General features: G+C 44.4%; 1 protein-coding gene across 4 annotated transcripts in view; it reads right to left on the minus strand.

Moving 5' to 3' along the window:
* Nucleotides 1-4045: 4045 nt before the first annotated feature.
* Nucleotides 4046-21613, minus strand: part of CEP170 (centrosomal protein 170) — a 306205-nt gene continuing 288637 nt past the window's right edge. For all 4 annotated transcript variants that reach the window (XM_073671540.1, XM_073671537.1, XM_073671538.1 and 1 more), the window contains 3 exons: nucleotides 19427-19520; nucleotides 16834-16885; nucleotides 4046-4387 (listed from right to left, as the gene is read on the minus strand). In XM_073671540.1, the coding sequence (XP_073527641.1) occupies nucleotides 4104-4387; nucleotides 16834-16885; nucleotides 19427-19520 (430 nt within the window). In that variant the 3' untranslated portion in view covers nucleotides 4046-4103. The remainder of the gene's footprint in view (nucleotides 4388-16833; nucleotides 16886-19426; nucleotides 19521-21613) is intronic.

A 21613-nucleotide genomic window follows, 5' to 3' on the forward strand; every position in this document is an offset into this window, starting at 1 on the left:
ACATATCATAGAAATACTTTTTCTAAAGATCTGTTTATGTGGAAGGTAATACAGGGACTGCAGGAGATTTACATATGTAGACACAACTGCTGGTGGTTCTGGGGGCATCGGGGACCTGACCGGTTCCCTTTAAGGTTTGTCTAGCATTTCAGTGAACATAGATTTGTTTATAAATGGTAGAAGCCTATAGCGCAGCTTCATCTGTAGGTCATTCATACTCTTTCTAGTTCCTCTAGTTTCTTTTAAGTATGAATGCTTCTTATCTATTTCCAATTCTTTAACTTTTTCTGGTACTCTTGATATCAATGTTCACTACAAAGGTATTCCCATTGTAAGCAATTATAGCATATTCCCCTTCTGGGACCCTCACAAAGTGCAATATTTTTGACTCATTTACGTTAGTTTGGTTCTCTTTATCTACTTTTATTACTTGTGTGAAACACTGATTTAGCTTTAGGTAAAATTTATGAAAAAATATGGAATGTTCTGGAGGGTGCACAAACTTTCAAGCACCAGTGTATATGGCATTTATGACATATCCTGTGTATGTGCCATATATTCTTAGGATGGAAATACCCTCTTTAAGACAGAAATTTAAAATTGCAATAGAAAAACAAAACAGTTTTATGCATAAACATATTATAAAGAAAAATACCGAAAACAACCAGCAATTTTAGCTTTCATTTCTCTAAAATATATAAAAAATGTAAAAAAGTAGCCAAACTACTTGTTATAGTCAATAGCAAAACAGGGACTTTTTTTTTAATGTATCAGACTGATTGCGTGTGGCTCGATGCAGAAATTTACCTTTAATATTACAACCAGGACAACCTGACACAAAAGGAAGGCGCCTTAAGCCTTCATGGTTTGATTCACTCCAAGTTTCATATACTCTTCAACATTGAAATTGCAACTGCAAGAAGGTAAAGTCGTACAATTATAGAGATTACAGGATGGAAAGACATGTTAATCATACGCAAATTATGAAAAAATGGAAACAAAATGTTCAAAACATCTGGATTTATTCAGTATCATGTAGGAGCAGCATGCACAGAAATCCCCGCACTTATACGACTTGGCTGCTATCAGTGAGGCTATTAATGGTTGTCTGAGGAATGTTCTGTCACGTTGAATGTAATTGGGCACAAAAATGATCAAGATCCGCTGCTGACAGCTCCCTTTGAACTTAATGACCAATGACATCCCAGATGTGCTAGATGGGAGACACGTGTGGAGATACTGCAGGTCATGGTAACACATTTAGGTCAGGCTGGCTGCTCACAGTAACACGAACACACGGCCTGATGTTCTTGTGTTGAAAAACGGCTGCTGGGTCACTATGGAGAAATGGACATGCCACTGGTTCCATGACCAAATCAATGTAATACCGAGCTGTTAGTGACCGGGAACGAAGACTAGAGAGGTCTGAAATTATGCCACCCCATACCATGATCTTGGAAGTAGAACTGGTGTGAAGTTCCCTTGTGAAGACCTCTTCATGGCATTACCCATGTGGTCTCCAAAACAATTTACAGCGATCGAGGGACTCATCACTGAAGATGATAGACCTCCATTCCAACCTTGCTCTGCACCATGATAATTTTGAGAGTGGTGGCTTGTGGTCAATGGAAGACCAGTAACTGCATGTCCGGTTTATAGCCCAATGTCATGCAAACGCCTTCTGACGGTTTATGTGGACACTGTTTAGACACTTTAGGCTTAATATCATTTGTCCAACTTGCTGTACAGAATGGATCAATTGTGGAACCAGTGGTACAGACTTTTCTCCAAAGTGTCCCAGGAGCTGTTTTTCAACACGACAATACCATGCTGTATATATATTGCTTGTGCAACTGTCAGCTGCCTGCATGACTAAACGTGATACTGTTGCCTGCAACGTCTCTGGACTGGACTCCCATCGAGCACATCTGGGACATCATTGGCCAGGAATTGCAGAGGGATTTGCCAGATCCTGATGATTTCCCACCATACATTCAGAGAAGCAGAATATTCCTCAGACAACTATTAATAACCTCATTGATAGCAGCCAAGGTGTGTAAGTGTAAGGATTTCTGTGTGTAGCGCTCATACCCGTTACGGAATAAAATGAGATGCTTTGAAAAGGTTTTCATTGCTTTCATGTCTATCCATCCTGTGATTTCCATAATTCCAAGACTTTCCTTCTTAATGTCGAAATTTGAATGTCAAGGAGTGAATTGTATAGATATGAATAATCAAAGGATCACAGCCATCAAGTATAGTTCAATAGTGAAGTCCTTAATACTACTTATAAAATACTCTATCAATTTTCTCTAATTGGTAAACAGTGCAGACTTGGGGTATGTTCACATGTGGTGTTTTTGTATTTTGTGCGGCGTATTTGGTGAGTAAAATACATTGTTTCACAGTACAAACAATCCACGAGATATCTGAAATCTCAAGCACACACTGCGCTTTCTTTCTGCGTCTACTTTAAGCATTGTTGTGTTTTTGACAAGACAAAGCATGTCAATTTTTTCAACGTTTTTGCAGCACTTTTAACCCATTCAAATTAATCTTTGAAAAATGCAAGTAAAAAACCTGCAAAAAACGTGGAAGTATGTAACAAATGTGCATATTGTATGCAGCATTTCACTACCACAACTGTGGTTTTTGGTGCAGGAAAAAATGCAAAAATGCAACATGTGAACATATCCTTAGGTTTTGCACATTTTAAGACTGTCCAGTCGATCGTAATGGTTCATGCTGTTTGATTTGGTACATAGTTAGGCTGTGTAGTCTAAAGTTTACCCCACTGTTAAGTTGCCTTACTTTGTTGCAGGAATTTGCCCCATTGGTACATTTTTTGACATATGGTTTCATTAAACCACACACCGTTTTCGGACAAGGAGCAGAAAGTATGTAAAACACGTGACATAAATATATTGCAAGTCATGAAAGATGTTTTTTGGTGCAAATTTTGCCAGAATTCTTGCATATTTAGTTAGCTAAATATCCTCCTTGATGTTTACCTATGTAAATGAAAAAAAACATGTACACAATCTCTTAATGTCTTGTATACATGAGTAACCTTTATATTTTAACAAGAAAAAATTGCAGGGGTCAAAAATGTTAATGTTTTTGCAAGAATCCATTAAAATCTAATGATTGCAAACATTTTGCATATAATGCTTTTCAATATGTAACCACTGGTTGGCTTTGGATTTGCTGCAATTTTATCATGAAAAGTGTTGAATTTAAAGTAAAACTATAAATTTAAGCAAGGATTTTTTTAATATAATTTAAAGTGTGTTTGCACAAATAGGTTGTATAATCTAATCTAAAAGGTTATATAATAAATATGACAGTGGGTTTATATACAGTTTTTTGTGTTAACATACCACCATAATAAACGGTAGGAATCAGGGCACTTTTCATGTTTGTTTAGAAAAAGTACATTAAATGTGGAACATGGTCCTAAAAATGAGATTGTATGTACTGCTGTCAAAAATCTATTTAATGTCATCTTCCATAATCAGGTCAGGTTTCAGGTAAAAAAAATAAAAATAAAATACTATGAGCAGAATAGCATAAAATATGTTTCGGTTTGTAATTTTGCACAAAAAGCACATGACACTGTATAAAATATAGCTGTCACTATACTTTTGATGTAAGCATGGACCAAATGTACTGCTATTATCTACCAGCCTTGTTTTCTAGATTAATGATATCTTTGTTAGAGCAGTAATAAAATGTAGCTCACCCCTAAAAAGAATTCTTGTTTACCAGCTTAAATGTCCACTACAGGAAAGCCCCTTCCTAAATAGCACAGTGCCCCATATAAAGTAAACCCACCACATACCTCCCGGACTGGTGCAGTTCCGCTGATGGGCTGCAGCGCTGACGTGACAGGACGCTGGCATCGCAGGAACGGTGCCAGTTCAGGAGGAGAGTATGTGTCACTTTTATTTTATATGGGATGCTGTAATGCTTAAGAAGCGCTTGTCCAGTAGTGGACAAATCCTTTATTCTACTTTAGTATAAGAGTTACATGCATAAAATGGAAACCAGTATGGAATCACTTTATTTTCAGTTTAGTGTTAGTGATTTACACAAGGAAAGCTCTATTCATGTGAAGTAGAATCTTCTTTGCCATCAGGATTGAACCTATTTAATGTTATACCAAAATGAGCGTTAGCCTCAGCAACATCTGTGTCCGAAGAAACAAGTGTAATGTTTTGTCGACTGGTTCTGTTTTCTCTTTGACAATGGCTTGATAGTGCTGAAATTGGAGTGTGTGTTGAAGAACTTTGTTTCAGCTTTGATGGTACTGAGGGGAGTGAAGTACCAAATCCTAGGGCACTCTGGGCATCAAGTGAACCATCTGGATCGATCATTGCATTAATTACTTAAAAAAAAAAGAAAGAAAGTTATGCAGTTAAATAATTTGTTAGTTATGTCAAATTCTAGTATTTTTTGCAGTAAATGGTCTGATTCTTTGTTTTTATTAGACATATACAGCAAAAAATGGCAGAATTAAAATATAACTTTTAATGGGATAATTAAAATCTAAAATAGTATCTAGATACACACAAACAAACAAAAATAGGGATGTTATTCACCCAGTGGGGTGGACTAGTTCAGAAAATACAACAGGAGATATACAGTACAGACCAAAAGTTTGGACACACCTTCTCATATAAAGGTTTTTCTGTATTTTCATGACTATGAAAATTGTACATTCACACTGAAGGCATCAAAACTATGAATTAACACATGTGGAATTATATACTTAACAAAAAAGTGTGAAACAATTGAAAATATGTCTTATATTCTAGGTTCTTCAAAGTAGCCACCTTTTGCTTTGATGACTGCTTTGCACACTCTTGGCATTCTCTTGATGAGCTTCAAGAGGTAGTCACCGGAAATGGTCTTCCAACAATCTTGAAGGAGTTCCCAGAGATGCTTAGCACTTGTTGGCCCTTTTGCCTTCACTCTGTGGTCCAGCTCACCCCAAACCATCTCGATTGGGTTCAGGTCTGGTGACTGTGGAGGCAAGGTCAACTGGCGTAGCACCCCATCACTCTCCTTCTTGGTCAAATAGCCCTTACACAGCCTGGAGGTGTGTTTGGGGTAAATATCCTGTTGAAAAATAAATGATGGTCCAACTAAACGCAAACCGGATGGAATAGCATGCCGCTGCAAGATGCTGTGGTAGCCATGCTGGTTCAGTATGCCTTCAATTTTGAATAAATCCCCAACAGTGTCACCAGCAAAGCACCCCCACACCATCACACCTCCTCCTCCATGCTTCACGGTGGGAACTAGGCATGTAGAGTCCATCCGTTCACCTTTTCTGCGTCGCACAAAGACACGGTGGTTGGAACCAAAGATCTCAAATTTGGACTCATCAGACCAAAACACAGATTTCCACTGGTCTAATGACCATTCCTTGTGTTCTTTAGCCCAAACAAGTCTCTTCTGCTTGTTGCCTGTCCTTAGCAGTGGTTTCCTAGCAGCTATTATACCATGAAGGCCTGCTGCACAGTCTCCTCTTAACAGTGGTTGAAGAGATGTGTCTGCTGCTAGAACTCTGTGTGTCATTGACCTGGTCTCTAATCTGAGCTGCTGTTAACCTGAGATTTCTGAGGCTGGTGACTCTGATAAACTTATCCTCAGAAGCAGAGGTGACTCTTGGTCTTCCTTTCCTTGAGCGGTCCTCATGTAAGCCAGTTTCTTTTTAGTGCTTGATGGTTTTTGCAACTGCACTTGGGGACACTTTCAAAGTTTTCCCAATTTTTCGGACTGACTGACCTTCATTTCTTAAAGTAATGATGGCCACTCGTTTTTCTTTACTTAGCTGCTTTTTTCTTGCCATAATACAAATCCTAACAGTCTATTCAGTAGGACTATCAGCTGTGTATCCAACTGACTTCTGCACAACACAACTGATGGTCCCAACCCCATTTATAAGGCAAGAAATCCCACTTATTAAACCTGACAGGGCACACCTGTGAAGTGAAAACCATTTCCGGTGACTACCTCTTGAAGCTCATCAAGAGAATGCCAAGAGTGTGCAAAGCAGTCATCAAAGCAAAAGGTGGCTACTTTGAAGAATCTAGAATATAAGACATATTTTCAGTTGTTTCACACTTTTTTGTTAAGTATATAATTCCACATGTGTTAATTCATAGTTTTGATGCCTTCAGTGTGAATGTACAATTTTCAAAGCCATGAAAATACAGAAAAATCTTTAAATGAGAAGGTGTGTCCAAACTTTTGGTCTGTACTGTATGTTCCTTAATTTACTACAATAATGTTTACTCCTTAATAGTAGAGAGAGACTATCATATGCAAACAGTGGAAATTCATAAGTAGAAAGAAAAGGAACAATCTCACCGGTCCTGCAGCACGAATTTCTCCACAGAATAGCACAGGGTTAATCCAGCGGCCATCCACCTCTGACCCTATAATGCCCTGTTCTCATATGCTGTCCCTAGTACCCCAAAGCTCCCGCCCTGACAAGGGCAGTCCACAGCTGACCCTAAAGATCTGATCAGCCCTACATAGACCCTACAGAAGTTTCCCAACGCGTTTCCTCATCATCAAGTGATTCATCAGCGGAGTAACAGAAAAATTATTATCAATGGTCTAGGGTATGGTAACCCTCCATGCAGGTATATAGAAAAGGCAGTGGCAATGACGCGCCCCTGGGCCTTCTGTGTCGTGCGGCATCGCGCGCACGGGGGCTTACCCGGAGCCGGATCAGATGGGGGTAGTAGTCTCGTGGCGGTGACCCGGTCCGTGCCCAGGGAGTCAAACTAAGTGGCGGTCTATTAGCAGTAGATGTTGGATGACTACGCCACCCGTTGAATGCAGCTTTGGAGCTGCCGCTGCAGGGCAGACCGCTGAGGCCGGTGGAAGGATGGTGCAGCGGGGATGGTATAACCCCCAACGGGAGGGGTATGGCCTCAGGGCAGCCGACGTGGATGATGGGGGTAGCAGGAACCACTCAGAGACGATGCGTGTAGTTCAGGGTCTTTACTGGTGACAAAGATAGACCCTCCCGGAGTACTTGCTAGCGATCGGGGCCTGGTCAGTCCTTGAGCAGATGGGATCTCCCCTGGCCAGGCGGAGTTGTAGGCCTCCCCAGCTAACTGTACTCTTCTGGCTACCTTGCTAGAGGCGGGTAAAAGTAGCCCACGTCCCTGAGTGTACCGTGTGGTGCTCACCCGTATGGCCGGTGACTCGGGGCCTTCTAATGGCTTCCGCTCCACGATGGCGGTGCTGGTCCCACGCGTGTGACCGTGCCTTCGGGTTTCTGGGCCAGAGGACCTGCAATCCCCTGCCGGTCGGTTTCTGCTGCTGGGTAAGGATTAGTCCCCACAGCCTCGGACTCCGGGTCCGGTGATAACTTCTCAGTCAGGGCGAGCTCTGCAGCTGCCAGCCCCTGACTCCTTGTAGCACTGCTCCCACAGAGCTCCTGTTGTTTCTTCCTATGCTGCTTCTCTTCTCTACTCTTGTTCTCTCCTAACCCTGCCTCAGCCCCAGGTTTATATAGGGGAAGTTCTTCCCCTCCCAGGACTGGGCAGGAGGTGTGGCATGCATAAGATCTCTGACCAAGAGACCTCCCACCTGCTCTCAGACATAATATTGCTATTATTGTGGAGACCAGACCCCTGGGGTGCCACATTCCCCCCTAGTGAAATTTAGTACTCCGGGACTAAACATATTTTACAAAAACATAACAGGGTGTAACAACAACAATAAAATACAATAAGGAAACACATAAAGATGGTCACGGTGTGTCCGCAACCGGGTGCAGTCTTTGAAGAAAACAAAGGTGTCCATTTCACCAAAACAGGGAGACGTAACCAGGTAGGGGTCTGTCCTGCCCCGAGTCCTTAACAGTCTTTAGTCCGTCCTGGGTTACGCTCCAACTATACACAAAGGATTCCCGGTAAATCCACCAAAGACTCCTGTAAATAACTAGAAACACAAAATTATACACAAGCAACAATAACAGATAAACATTAATAAAATAACTTAAACACTTAGATCCTCCACCGTACGGGCAACTGGCCTCTAGTGACCCTAGTGGACCTACGAAGCTGGTTGATTGGTCCTGAGCTACAGGGTATAGGAGCTGTCAAGGGTAAACTGGGCAGCCGTCTACGGACCCTTTGGCTCACTAGGGGTATGGCAGGCTCACTATAAGCAGAGGGTTGATCCTCCTGATCTGCTTGTGTGGAGTCTTCTGCCTCCTGGACCGGCTGTTCTTCCAGCTCTACCGGTTGCTCTGTAAGTACTTGGGATGCTGGTTGGAGGAACGTGAGGACGGGTACCACAACTGCACCATTGACTTGAGTCCAGGACCGAGGGAAGTCTCCGAGCACAGTACTAACCATATCTTTCCCTTCCTCTATGGGTCGAGGGTCTTCTTGTTCCTCTTCAGGGTTCCGTAGCTGTTCGGGACACTTCTTCAGGTGATCCCGGGATACAATGGTTGTGGTTTCCCCTCCGTCTTTGCTGATGGTACAGACCTTCGGGTTGTCGTGGCTTGAGGGCAGTACGGTGTACGGGTCCTTCTCCCACTGGTCGTCCAACTTATGGAGCCGTCTTTTCCTCTTCAAGACCTGCTCTCCGGGCACCAGGGGAACAGCGGGAGCATACTGGTTGTAAGTTTTCTCTTGTCTTTCCCTAGCTTGACAGAGACTACGCTCCACGCTCTCCTGTACTTTCCGGTACTGCTGCTGCCTCTCTGTGTCCCAGTCTGCTTCTGGTGAAGTGTCCTCGGGTGTCAGGACTCCCATCTCCAGGTCAACAGGTAGCTTACCAGGTCTTGCCCTCATCAGGTAAGCCGGGGTACAGTTAGTGGAACCTACCGGGATGTGGTTGTATAGGTCCACTAGGTCGGGCAGCTTCTCAGGCCACAGACTGCGTTTTTCCAGGGGCAATGTTTTTAGAAGATCTATCACCACCTGGTTCATTTTCTCACAAAGTCCATTAGTTTGCGGATGATAGGGTGTCGTCCTTATCTTCCGGCAGCCATACAGAGTGCAGAATTCTTGGAAGACCTCCGCTTCAAAGGCAGGTCCCTGATCCGTCAACACTTGGTCCGGGTACCCGTGTGGACGGTAGAAATGCTGCTGGAAGGCTCTAGCTGCTGTTCGAGCTGTTAAGTCCTTGACGGGGACGACAACCAAGAACCGGGAGTAGTGATCCACGATGGTTAGTGCGTAGACGTAGCCACTTCTGCTTGGGGTCAGTTTTACATGATCCAAGGCTACCAGTTCCAACGGCTGCCGGGTGACGATGGACTGCAGGGGAGTCTTCTGGCTGGCACGGTCCTTCCTTCTTAAGTTGCACGGGCCACAGTCTCTGCACCACCTCTCGATGGTTCCTCTCATGCCCACCCAATGGAACCGCTCGCGCAGCAGGAACTCCAGCTTCTTCCATCCGAAGTGCCCAGCTCCGTCGTGGTATGCCTCCATCACCATAGCTGCGTCTCTTCTTGGCACCACTACTTGCCAGATTAGTTCATGCGTCCGGGAGTTAACCATTCTGCGGCACAACTTCCCCTTGTAAAGGAACAGTCGACTCTTCTCAGCCCACAGTTGCTTGGCTTCCTCCGGAGCGTCTGGGTCAAGGCGTGCATCTGGCCGAGTCAGCATCTCCTTTACCAGTCGGACAGCAGGGTCACTGTCTTGCGTCTCCGCCCAGTTGTAATGAGGTAAAGGGTTGAACGTAGCGGATTTACTCCTTACACGGTGGGAATACTGGATAGTCCCATGACGGTGGAATGCGGGGAGTTCAACTTCTTCCAGTCCCTCTGAGTCTTCCCCTACGTCCGGTAGATTTGGCATCCTGGACAGGGCGTCCGCGTTGGTATTGGAGCGTCCTGCCCGGTATTTGATTGTGAACTCATAGTTGGACAAGCGGGCCATCCATCTCTGCTCTAGGGCACCGAGTCTTGCTGTGCCCAGGTGTGTCAACGGGTTGTTATCCGTGTACACGGTGAACCGGGAAGAAGCGAGGTAGTGCTTAAAGCGTTCGGTGACTGCCCACACCACTGCCAGGAACTCTAGCTTAAATGAACTGTAATTTTCAGGGTTTCTTTCGGTGGGTCGCAGTTTTCGGCTGGCGTAAGCAATTACCCGTTCTTTCCCCTGCTGAATCTGGGACAGTACGGCTCCTAGCCCGATGTTACTGGCGTCGGTGTAGAGGATAAAGGGCTGGCTATAATCAGGGTATGCCAGGATTTCATCCCCCGTGAGGGCCATCTTCAGCTGGCGGAAGGACTCTTCTTCCAGCTTCTCCCATCTGAAGGGTGGCTTCTGGTTCTTGGCCTTCCTGGACTGGCCTATCAGGAGGTCCTGCATAGGAGCTGCCTTTTTGGTGAAACCAGGAATGAACCTTCGGTAGTAGCCTACCAACCCGAGGAACTGCCTCACTTCCTTTACGCTGGAGGGGCTTGGCCATTCCTTAATTGCGGTGATCTTATCAGGGTCGGGAGCCACTCCGTCAGCACTCACCACGTGTCCCAGGTACTGCACCTTTGGCTTCAGGAGGTGACACTTAGAGGGTTTCACCTTCAGGCCATAACTTGCCAGGGCTTCGAACACTTCCGCCAGGTGTTTCAGGTGGTCCTCATAAGTCTTTGAATATACGATGACATCGTCCAGGTACAGCACTACCGTCTCGAAGTTTCTGTGTCCCAGACAACACTCCATCAATCGCTGGAAGGTTCCTGGTGCGTTGCAGAGTCCAAACGGCATGCAGGTAAACTCGCTAAGTCCCATCGGGGTAGTGAATGCGGTCTTCTCCCGGTCCGCTTCTGCTACAGGAACCTGCCAGTACCCGCTAGTGAGATCCAAGGTAGAGAAGAAGTTAGCAGATTTTAAAGCAGCCAAAGACTCCTCTATCCTTGGTAAGGGGTACGCATCCTTGTGTGTGATTCGGTTGATTTTCCGGTAATCTACACACATTCTCATGGTGTTGTCTTTCTTTTTGACTAAGACTAGTGGGGCTGCCCAGGGGCTACAGCTATCCTTGATTACCCCAGCCTCCTTCATGTCTCTAAGCATCCCCTTGGCGTGTTGGTAGTGTGCAGGGGGTACGGGTCGATACCTCTCTTTTATGGGAGGATGGTCTCCCGTGGGGATGTGGTGTTCCACCCCCTTGACTCGCCCGAAGTCTAACGGGTGTTTACTAAACACTCTCTCGTACTCTTGAACCACCCGATAGACTCCCTGTTTCTGATGGGAGGGAGTGGAGTCAGTACCCAAATGTAGTTGCTGACACCAATCCTCCATTATTTTCTTAGAGCCGTTACCTTCCTCCGGGTGAGATGGAGGCAAGGGTTCCACAGACTGTATAGAATTTTGGTTGATGGTGTATAATTTGGCTAGCGTGGCATACCGGGGTAGGTACACTTCCCTCTTCCCGATATTTATTATGCGAACGGGCACCCTCCCATGGCGTACATCAACCACCCCCCGGGCTGTCAAAATGGTGGGCCTACTGTCTGAATAGGCTGGTTCCACCATTGCTTGGTAATCTCTACCTCTCAGACCAATAGCTGCCCGGCACCAAATCATCATTTCACTTTTCGGGGGCATGGCAATAGGGAAAGGGTCACACATTCTTACGCTACCAATCTCACCGCCGGAGAGTTCCACCTGTTGCCGTCGCATCAGTGCCCGGATCTCTTTCTGGAGCACTCGCTGCTGGCCGGAGCTGGCGTTCTTGGCAACCTGCTGTAAAATGAAAATCACCTCTGCAAGACAATTTTCAATCACATTAGTTCCTAGAGTTATCTTTGGGTGACTCTCACGCTTGTCAATGTCTACAATGATCAGTCCCTGTGCTGCCAGTTCGACTCTACCGATTTTAATGGTCATCTCTTTAAATCCGATCTGCGGCACGGGTTGACCATTGCTGGCGATGATACTCAAATCGTCGTCAGGGTAGCGGGTTATATCCGAGTCATTCCAGTACTGCTTGAAGAGCACGTACGGGATGGTGGTGACCTGTGACCCGGTGTCAAGTAGGGCACTCATAGGAATGCCATCCAGTACCACAGGCAAGACTGGACGTCCTCCCACATATTTGTCGCGCCAGTTCGATGGGCCTGGTGATCTTTTTCCTGGGGGTTGGCCCTCTACCCCAGGTTGTGCCAGTTTAAAGGACAGTACCTTGCCATATGTCCGGGTTGATTGCAGCGGCGGCAGATGGGTTGTCCGTCCTCGTTGTATCGGTCGCTGGGTCTTCCTCTGGCCGGTGGGGTCCTCCTTGGTCGACGCCACGGGATGTCCTCCGGTCCGGATGCCAGCTGGATCTTCCCTGGAGTGGAAACCTGTAAAGACTGCACAGTTCGGGTTAGCGCAGCAACGCTTTTAGCTAGCTCTTGGACCTGATGGTGCAGGTCTGGAGCCGGGTCATTGTTCAAAGCCTGCGCATCAGCCCCCACAGGCCCTGCCGACAAGGGCGCCGCCTCCTGGTGGTTAGTGATAGCTGGGCGCCTGTGGGTCACAACGCCACCCGGTGCCGGTTCTCGAAGCACCCGGATGGCTCTGTCCTTGAACTGTGCAAAGTCCAGATGAGGATCCTGTAAGGCTATGGCCCGCAACTGGGTTCGGTGGACATTGCAATATAGTCCCTCTATAAATTGTTCGGTCAACAGCCTGTCCTTGTTTCCCACGCTGTCGGGGTCGGTCTGCTTAATGGCTCTCAGGGCCTCTTGTAGGTTTAGTGCATAGTCCCTTATACTCTCATGTGCTCGCTGCTTGCACCCATAGAATTTAAGCTTAATCTCGGCTGAGGTGCGGGTATCAAAGGTGTCCCTCAGCCGGGTTAGTATCCCCGCGACAGTCCTCCTCCCAGGTGGCCAGGACTTTACCTCCCTTTGGGCTGCCCCGGTTAGTTGGGCCACCAGGATGCTCACTTTTTGCTCTTCTGTGAGGGGGTACACCTGGAAGAGGCTATCCAGCTTTTCTCTAAAGTCATTCAGGGTATGTGACTCCCCTGAGTATTGGGGTAGCCAGGCTGCTCCCGGGATATAGGGCATGGTGAAAGGCATGACTGCAGCAGCGGTGGCGCTGGCGGGGGTTGAGGCAGTGAAGCTCTCCTCCGTATCCGACATCTTCCTCCCCCCTAGTGGACCGTGGCCTACCTTGCGATGATCCTCTTCCGTAGACCGCGGCTCCGCAGTGGATCGTCAGGGTTGAGGACCTTCCGTCGCGCTCCTGTGACGTCGGCGTCTGCTGGGCTCCTTCCAGGACCTTACGCAACGTCCGGACGTGAGGCGGGGCTTCAGTTCTCGCGCGCTTTTGGAGTCCACGCCCCTCTTCTTCCCGCGCGGCGTCTTCAAGATGGCGTCCAACGGCGGGAAAACTCCACGGATGGCGGGAAGAAGGCCGAAGATGGCGCCGGATGGCGGGAAAACTTCGAGGATGGCGGGAAGAAGGCAAAAGATGGCGCCGGATGGCGGGAAACTTCACCACTGGTAAGTTTGAACAGTCTTTTTCAGGCACGCAGTACCCGGTGGTTGCGGGCACGAAATCCTGCCGACTACGCCAAAAGTTGACGCGCCCCTGGGCCTTCTGTGTCGTGCGGCATCGCGCGCACGGGGGCTTACCCGGAGCCGGATCAGATGGGGGTAGTAGTCTCGTGGCGGTGACCCGGTCCGTGCCCAGGGAGTCAAACTAAGTGGCGGTCTATTAGCAGTAGATGTTGGATGACTACGCCACCCGTTGAATGCAGCTTTGGAGCTGCCGCTGCAGGGCAGACCGCTGAGGCCGGTGGAAGGATGGTGCAGCGGGGATGGTATAACCCCCAACGGGAGGGGTATGGCCTCAGGGCAGCCGACGTGGATGATGGGGGTAGCAGGAACCACTCAGAGACGATGCGTGTAGTTCAGGGTCTTTACTGGTGACAAAGATAGACCCTCCCGGAGTACTTGCTAGCGATCGGGGCCTGGTCAGTCCTTGAGCAGATGGGATCTCCCCTGGCCAGGCGGAGTTGTAGGCCTCCCCAGCTAACTGTACTCTTCTGGCTACCTTGCTAGAGGCGGGTAAAAGTAGCCCACGTCCCTGAGTGTACCGTGTGGTGCTCACCCGTATGGCCGGTGACTCGGGGCCTTCTAATGGCTTCCGCTCCACGATGGCGGTGCTGGTCCCACGCGTGTGACCGTGCCTTCGGGTTTCTGGGCCAGAGGACCTGCAATCCCCTGCCGGTCGGTTTCTGCTGCTGGGTAAGGATTAGTCCCCACAGCCTCGGACTCCGGTGATAACTTCTCAGTCAGGGCGAGCTCTGCAGCTGCCAGCCCCTGACTCCTTGTAGCACTGCTCCCACAGAGCTCCTGTTGTTTCTTCCTATGCTGCTTCTCTTCTCTACTCTTGTTCTCTCCTAACCCTGCCTCAGCCCCAGGTTTATATAGGGGAAGTTCTTCCCCTCCCAGGACTGGGCAGGAGGTGTGGCATGCATAAGATCCCTGACCAAGAGACCTCCCACCTGCTCTCAGACATAATATTGCTATTATTGTGGAGACCAGACCCCTGGGGTGCCACAGCAACCTACCTACGCTAATCTGCTCCTGGGCTGGTGGGAGGAAACAATGTCAGGGCGGGAGCTTTGGGGTTCTAGGGACAGCATATGAGAACAGGGCATTATAGGGTCAGAGGTGGATGACCGCTGGATTAACCCTGTGCTATTCTGTGGAGAAATTCGTGCTGCAGGACCGGTGAGATTGTTCCTTTTCTTTCTACTTATGAATTTCCACTGTTTGCATATGATAGTCTCTCTCTACTATTAAGGAGTAAACATTATTGTAGTAAATTAAGGAACATATATCTCCTGTTGTATTTTCTGAACTAGTCCATCCCACTGGGTGAATAACATCCCTATTTTTGTTTGTTTGTGTGTATCTAGATACTATTTTAGATTTTAATTATCCCATTAAAAGTTATATTTTAATTCTGCCATTTTTTGCTGTATATGTCCGATTCTTGTTGGCGGATTTTTTGTGGCCAGATGGCCTTTTTTTGAGATTTGTATGTATTTGCTGTTTTTTGTTTTTATTACCAATAACAAAAGCAATTTAAGAAATCAGAACCCGGAATCATTAGCTGTGCCTTACTTCTGTGAGATCAGGCCTAGACTGAAAATGTCATAGCTAACACATCTAGGATTTCTAAAAAGGAAACTGTTCATGTGTATTTCCTTTGCATACCTTACTCTATAGCCATCAATAGTGTATATGATAAAGAAACAAAAAAATGTGATTCACAAATCCTGATGAGAAAAAGTTCGAGAACAGATGACCTGACTAACTTTTATGTATTTAGAAGGTAATAAAAAAAGGATCTATTGTAATTTACTGATATATTGAATTATCCTATTTAGTAGCGCAAATTGTTTTGAAAAGTCAAAATTTTTTGCGCAACGCAGAGTTGGTCAACAGTTATGATAATTTGATAATTTACTTGTGTTCCCTATGTTGGGAATCACATATACAGTGGATATAATAAATCTACACACCCCTGTTAAGATACCCGTTTTTTAGAACAATAATTTCAGAACTTTTTCCACCTTTAATGTCAACCATATGCTGTAAAAATCCATTTAGAAACCAAGGGAATCATTTTGAGGGAGAAAATAAAAATAACAGAACTAAAATAAAGTGGTTGGATAACTGGGAACACCCTCTTCTAATTAGGGATCTGGTTGTGTTCAAAATTAGCCAATCACAGTTACTTATATTAAATAGTACTCAGTGGACAGCTGCCATAATTTACAGTGATGCTAATTAACCCATTATAATGTTTAGCTGTTCTAGGAGGATCTTTGCAAATTGTCTCTTCAGAGAGGAAGACAACTAGAACTCTAGCGCCACCTATAGGAAGTAGCAATCCTAAAAGTCAATATTGACCCTTTAACGAGCCTTATCACATGACTTAGGATAAAAGCCATAACCAGAAACCCAATTTGCAGACACTGTGCTTCGGGATACTGCCCCTCGTCAGTGCAAAGTACTGGTTTGGCTAGTTGAGAGGCGTCAGAATGGTATCTAAGGGGTAGCAGTTTTCCTTGCGGAGAGTGACATGTTAAGCATGTCAAGGTGAGGAGACCTTTTAAGCCGAAATGCTCCTCTTCTTGTCAGGGTCTTCCTGACATTTTCTTAGTTCCATTTTAAAGGCCATGGTCTGAAAACAGCTTATAACACAGCAAAGGGGCATCTCATTGTTCAAAGTTCTCAGTCAGAAGAAGGTACAAAAAAATTCCAATGCATTAGCTAAACTATGGAGCACTGTGAAGACGGTCATCAAGAAGTGGGTTAAATTAGGCACAACAGTGGCATTACTAAGGACTGGATGCCCCTCAAAAATTGATAAAAGAAAATTGGCTACAAAATTGACCTACAGCAACATTAAAGAAGCTCCAGTAACTTATGCCAAGAACTTAGTTGTGTACTGAATGACAATCATCTTCCGTATTATTCATGTCTGGCCTGCAGGGTAGGTTGGCAAGAATGAAGCATCTTACAAAGTCTCGCTATGTTTTGCCAAAATCTACATTAGATGATATGGTCTGATGAGCCAAAGGTTAAACTTTTTGGCTAGAATTAATTTAAAAAAATTTGTTTGGTGCAAAGCCAACAGTGTTTTTTGGTAGAGCACAATGTGATGATTCAGGAGTCTGAATTCAAAAGATTGACTGCAGTCTTTTGTGAATAACCTGCACAACCCCTCTAACAACATTTCGGCTCGCTTCTCCTTTTTCCTTCCAGAGATGTAGGAACAAGGCTGGTAGGATATCAATACCCCTCAATTGACTAAATATTAACTTAAATACCTTGCAACTGTTTTTCTATTCGTTTCAGTTCTTGGAGTATTGATAAAATTTCCTGTGAAAAAGAAAACATTATTGAATATTACATTCAATTAACACTAATGGGTGCTATCCTGGCATTTGGCACAAAAGTGTATTCGTTCTAAAACCTTATATTTTTTACTCATATATTTACATTAGTTGCATCATATCACATTAATTGCACCGTTTTGGGGTAAATCAGATGGTTGCTAAGCAACTAGGGTGAAAATAGGTTGCTAAGCGAAATTGCTCTTCTTCACGCTTTACTCCTCGTGTCAGAATGTTAGATGATGTCTACTCCTAATGTAAGGTGAGATATCTTTATGCAGCATATTGACCATTTGTTTATGGTTAGTGGCATAAGGAGGTTGTAGGTCACAATTTGTCATTTGTTAGTTTTATCTAAAAAGCGGGATTGGAATATAGACCTAAATCAAGCAACAGATTTAGGCATCTGTAGAAGACCCCTGGAGTAACTGCGCTGCAGCAAACTTCCATCAATAATCTGTCTGAATTAAGGTTACTCCAGAACGCTTTCAGCTTCTGGCAGCTTTTTCACTCGATGGTGAGGATGGCTGCTATTAGGTTACCATATGGGCCGTTCACTGGTTGGTTTTCTCTATACACTTGTTTGTACCTTACCAAAAGTTACATATCCCCCCCGAATGCCCCTTTATGAGCACTTCTAGGAAGTGCTGTGACCCATCAGGCAGTGGATCTCAGATTGTCTTGATTCCAATTCAGATAATGACTAAATTCTTGTCCATCATTGATGTAGCCACATAAGGAGGTCTGCTTTACCATTTGATGTCATTGTGGTAAGGATACTAGTCCTACCGTGGGGAAAAAAAGTATTTAAGTCAGCCACCAATTGTGCAAGTTCTCCCACTTAAAAAGATGAGAGGCCTGTAATATACACCATAGGTAGACCTCAACTATGAGAGACAAAATGAGAAAACAAATCCTGAAAATCACATTGTCTGATTTGGAAATAAATTTTTTTCAAATTTTGGTGGAAAATAAGTATTTGGTCACCTACAAACAAGCAAGATTTCTGGCTCTCACAGACCTGTAACTTCTTCTTTTAGAGGCTCCTCTGTCCTCCACGCATTACCTGTAGTACTGGCACCTGTTTGAACTTGTTATCAGTATAAAAGACAACTGTCTGCAACCTCAAACAGTCACACTCCAAACTCCAATGGTGAAGACCAAAGAGCTGTCGAAGGACACCAGAAACAAAATTGTAGCTCTACACCAGGCTGGGAAGACTGAATCTGCAATAGGCAAGCAGCTTGGTGTGAAAAAATCAACTGTGGGAGCAATAATTAGAAAATGGAAGACATACAAAATCAAAGATAATCTCCCTCGATCTGGTGCTCCACACAAGATCTCACCCCGTGGGGTCAAAATGATCTCAAGAACGGTGAGCAAAAATCCCGGAGCCACACGGGGGCACCTATTGAATGACCTGCAGAGAGCTGGGACCAACGTTACACAGGCTGCCATCAGTAACACACTACGCCGTCAGGGACTCAGATCCCGCAGTGCCAGACGTGTCCCCCTGCTTAAGCCATTACATGTTTGGCCCAGTCTGAAGTTTGCTAGAGAGCATTTGGATGATCCAGAAGAGTATTGGGAGAATGTCAAATGGTCAGATGAAACCAAAGAAGAACTGTTAGGTAGAAAGAAAACTCGTCATGTTTGGAGGAAAAAGAATGCTGAGTAGCATCCAAAGAACACCATACTTACTGTGAAGCATGAGGGTGGAAACATCATGCTTTGGGGCTGTTTCTCTGCCAAGGGACCAGGACGACTGATCCGTGTACATGAAAGAATGAATGGGGCCATGTATCGTGAGATTTTGAGCGCAAACCTCCTTCCATCAGTAAGGACATTGAAGATGAAACGTGGCTGGGTCTTTCAGCATGACAATGACCCCAAGCACACCGCCAGGGCAAAGAAGGAGTGGCTTCGTAAGAAGCATTTCAAGGTTCTGGAGTGGCCTAGCCAGCCTCCAGATTTAAACCTTATAGAAAACTTTTGGAGGGAGCTGAAAGTCCGTGTTGCCCAGTGACAGCCCCAAAACATCACTGTTCTAGAGGAGATCTGCATGGAGGAATTGGCCTACATACCAGTAACAGTGTGTGCCAACCTTGTGAAGAATTACAGAAAACGTTTCACCTCTGTCATTGCCAACAAAGGATATATAACAAAGTATTGAGATGAACTTTTGTAGGTGACCAAATACTTATTTTCCACCAAAATTTGAAAATAAATTATTTCCAAATCAGACAATGTGATTTTCAGGATTAGTTTTCTCATTTTGTCGCTCATAGTTGAGGTCTACCTATGATGTCAATTACAGGCCGACCTCATCTTTTTAAGTGGGAGAACTTGCACAATTGGTGGCTGACTAAATACTTTTTTTCCCCATTGTATATAGTTAATACGCTTCCAACCAGGCCATCTATAGATTTGTCAATGAGGGTAAGAATTTTGACCCTATTGAAACAGAAAGTATACAGTGGACATAGACTGATTTACTATGGATTGACATTTACAAAGAGAAACATACCGTGCATGAAGTTTTTAATATAGGCACTTCACTCTCTGATCTTAGTTTTTTCTCTATCTCATCCCAATTCCTTTCTTTGTCTTTAACTAACAGTCTGAAATGGAAAAGTAAAATGAATTTAAATAGCGGTCACTCATACTTAAATCAGCGTGACTCTCTAAGTCGCTTGAAAAAACATTTAATACGTATAAATATTAGAGCATGATTCAGCTACTTGAATGACTATATTAATTTGATAAATGTATATCATAGTATTAAACATAATACTCAAAGTTCAGGACTGAAATAAATGGTTACACACCATAATACCAATAATCATAGATAGAAAGGTGTGAAAAAAAAACACAAATATAAAAGTAATATGACACTACAATGATCAAAAAATCCTATATCCAATTGTAGATATATGGTGGCAGTAGTAACAGAATCATATAGGATGCTTAATTACATACATAATCTCCCAACCGGATTATACAATGAACAACCATTAAAGCATAGGAATGATATACTGTATGTGCTGTGGTAAAGCGACTTGCTAGGCTCTCCAGAGGCAGACACAGGACACACGGTTTGGGTAATATTCCCGCGGCTTTATTTGTGCGGCATAAACTCCAGCAGCATCCCAAAAAAATAAACAGTCCGTCTCGGGGTTAACGAGAAAACGAAACATAAAGTATAACAGAGTCCTTTAGCCAGCGAGGCTTTGCCCGCTGCAGGTAGCACAGTGAAGTCGCAGCAATACCAGTCCTCCGGTGTTGCTCTCTGGCTTCAGCCCAACACAGCCTGGAGACTTCACTCTCCAGACAAAAAAAAAAAAACTGATTGAGCATTTAACCCTGCTCAGACACACCCTGGGGGAGGTAGGGGGAATGGCCTCCCACCCTCTTTGCCATTCCCATAAACCACACCCTTTAAGAAAGTTAATCCCCAGCATATAACATGCTGGCAGAAATTTAGTAGGTGTCAGTTCACACAGGAGAGCAACCTGAGTGACACATACCTCCCCTAATATATAACACCAGTGACTCTGTCACAGTGCATAATACATCAAGTAAATTATTTACCAAAGCAGAGTAAGTGATGCCAGGGTATTGCAGCGATACAATAAGTGACCCGGAATCACTCCCACTGTTCTGAGAGAAGAATCAGGCCAAGCCATCTCTGCACCTCCACAGCCACAGATGACAGTTAAAGTGTGAATAAAGTGATACAGCACGTGCTATAATAAATCAAAGGATCAAACAGCATTGGAACATTTAGATCATATACCTTCTATCCCATTATATATTGATTAGGATATATAACTATACTTTCTATAGGATCTATACTAAAAAATGATCAGCAATGCCAAATATGCAGTTGTACATATATAAAAGCAAGCTATAGAATAATATAAAGTGACTGCGCAAAAGAATAAAATAAATCATTAGTACTAATGTATACATAAATAAAGTGCAATAATAGAATAAAATGATAATATAATTAAGTGACATTACGAAATTCAGGTATAATAAGATGCAAATCCTATATATATATATATATATATATATATATATATATATCTATATATATATATATATATATATATATATATATATATATATATATGTTCACCAACTAACCAAGATGCCAGTCTAATATAATACAATATATACTGTGTCTGAGAAAAGGGTCTGAATACTTATGACCATGTGATATTTCAGTTTTTCTTTTTTAATAAATTTTCAAAAATGTCTAAATTTCTGTTTTTTATTTTTCAGTCAAGATGGGGTGCAGAGTGTACATTAATGAGAAAAAAATGAACTTTTTAGAATTTACCAAATGGCTACAATGAAACAGAGTGAAAAATCTAAAGGGGTCTGAATAGTTTACGTACCCTGTATGTATGTGTGTAGATATCTATCTATCTATCTATCTATATGTGCTGGGGTTCTCTGGCATGAATATTGACATTGCCTGGGTTCTAAGATTTTCTTTTTCATTCATACGCATTGTTATTGGCCCCCTGGGGGCATATTTGCCTTAGCTGATCCTTATTGGGGCATGGGTTTTGTCTGAAGGTTAGTTGGTTATTATTAGATCCAAGTGGAAAGCATACCTTTGGGGGCTTTATGACCTTTGCATATTTTTTTACCTTACGATATGATCCATGTATAAATCAGCTGACATGCGCCCGGATCAGCACAG

The sequence above is a fragment of the Phyllobates terribilis genome, unplaced genomic scaffold (genome assembly GCF_046119375.1).
Source record: "Phyllobates terribilis strain yellow unplaced genomic scaffold, ASM4611937v1 Scaffold_3__8_contigs__length_932513732, whole genome shotgun sequence".
In the NCBI taxonomy this organism is placed as follows: Eukaryota; Metazoa; Chordata; class Amphibia; order Anura; family Dendrobatidae; genus Phyllobates; species Phyllobates terribilis.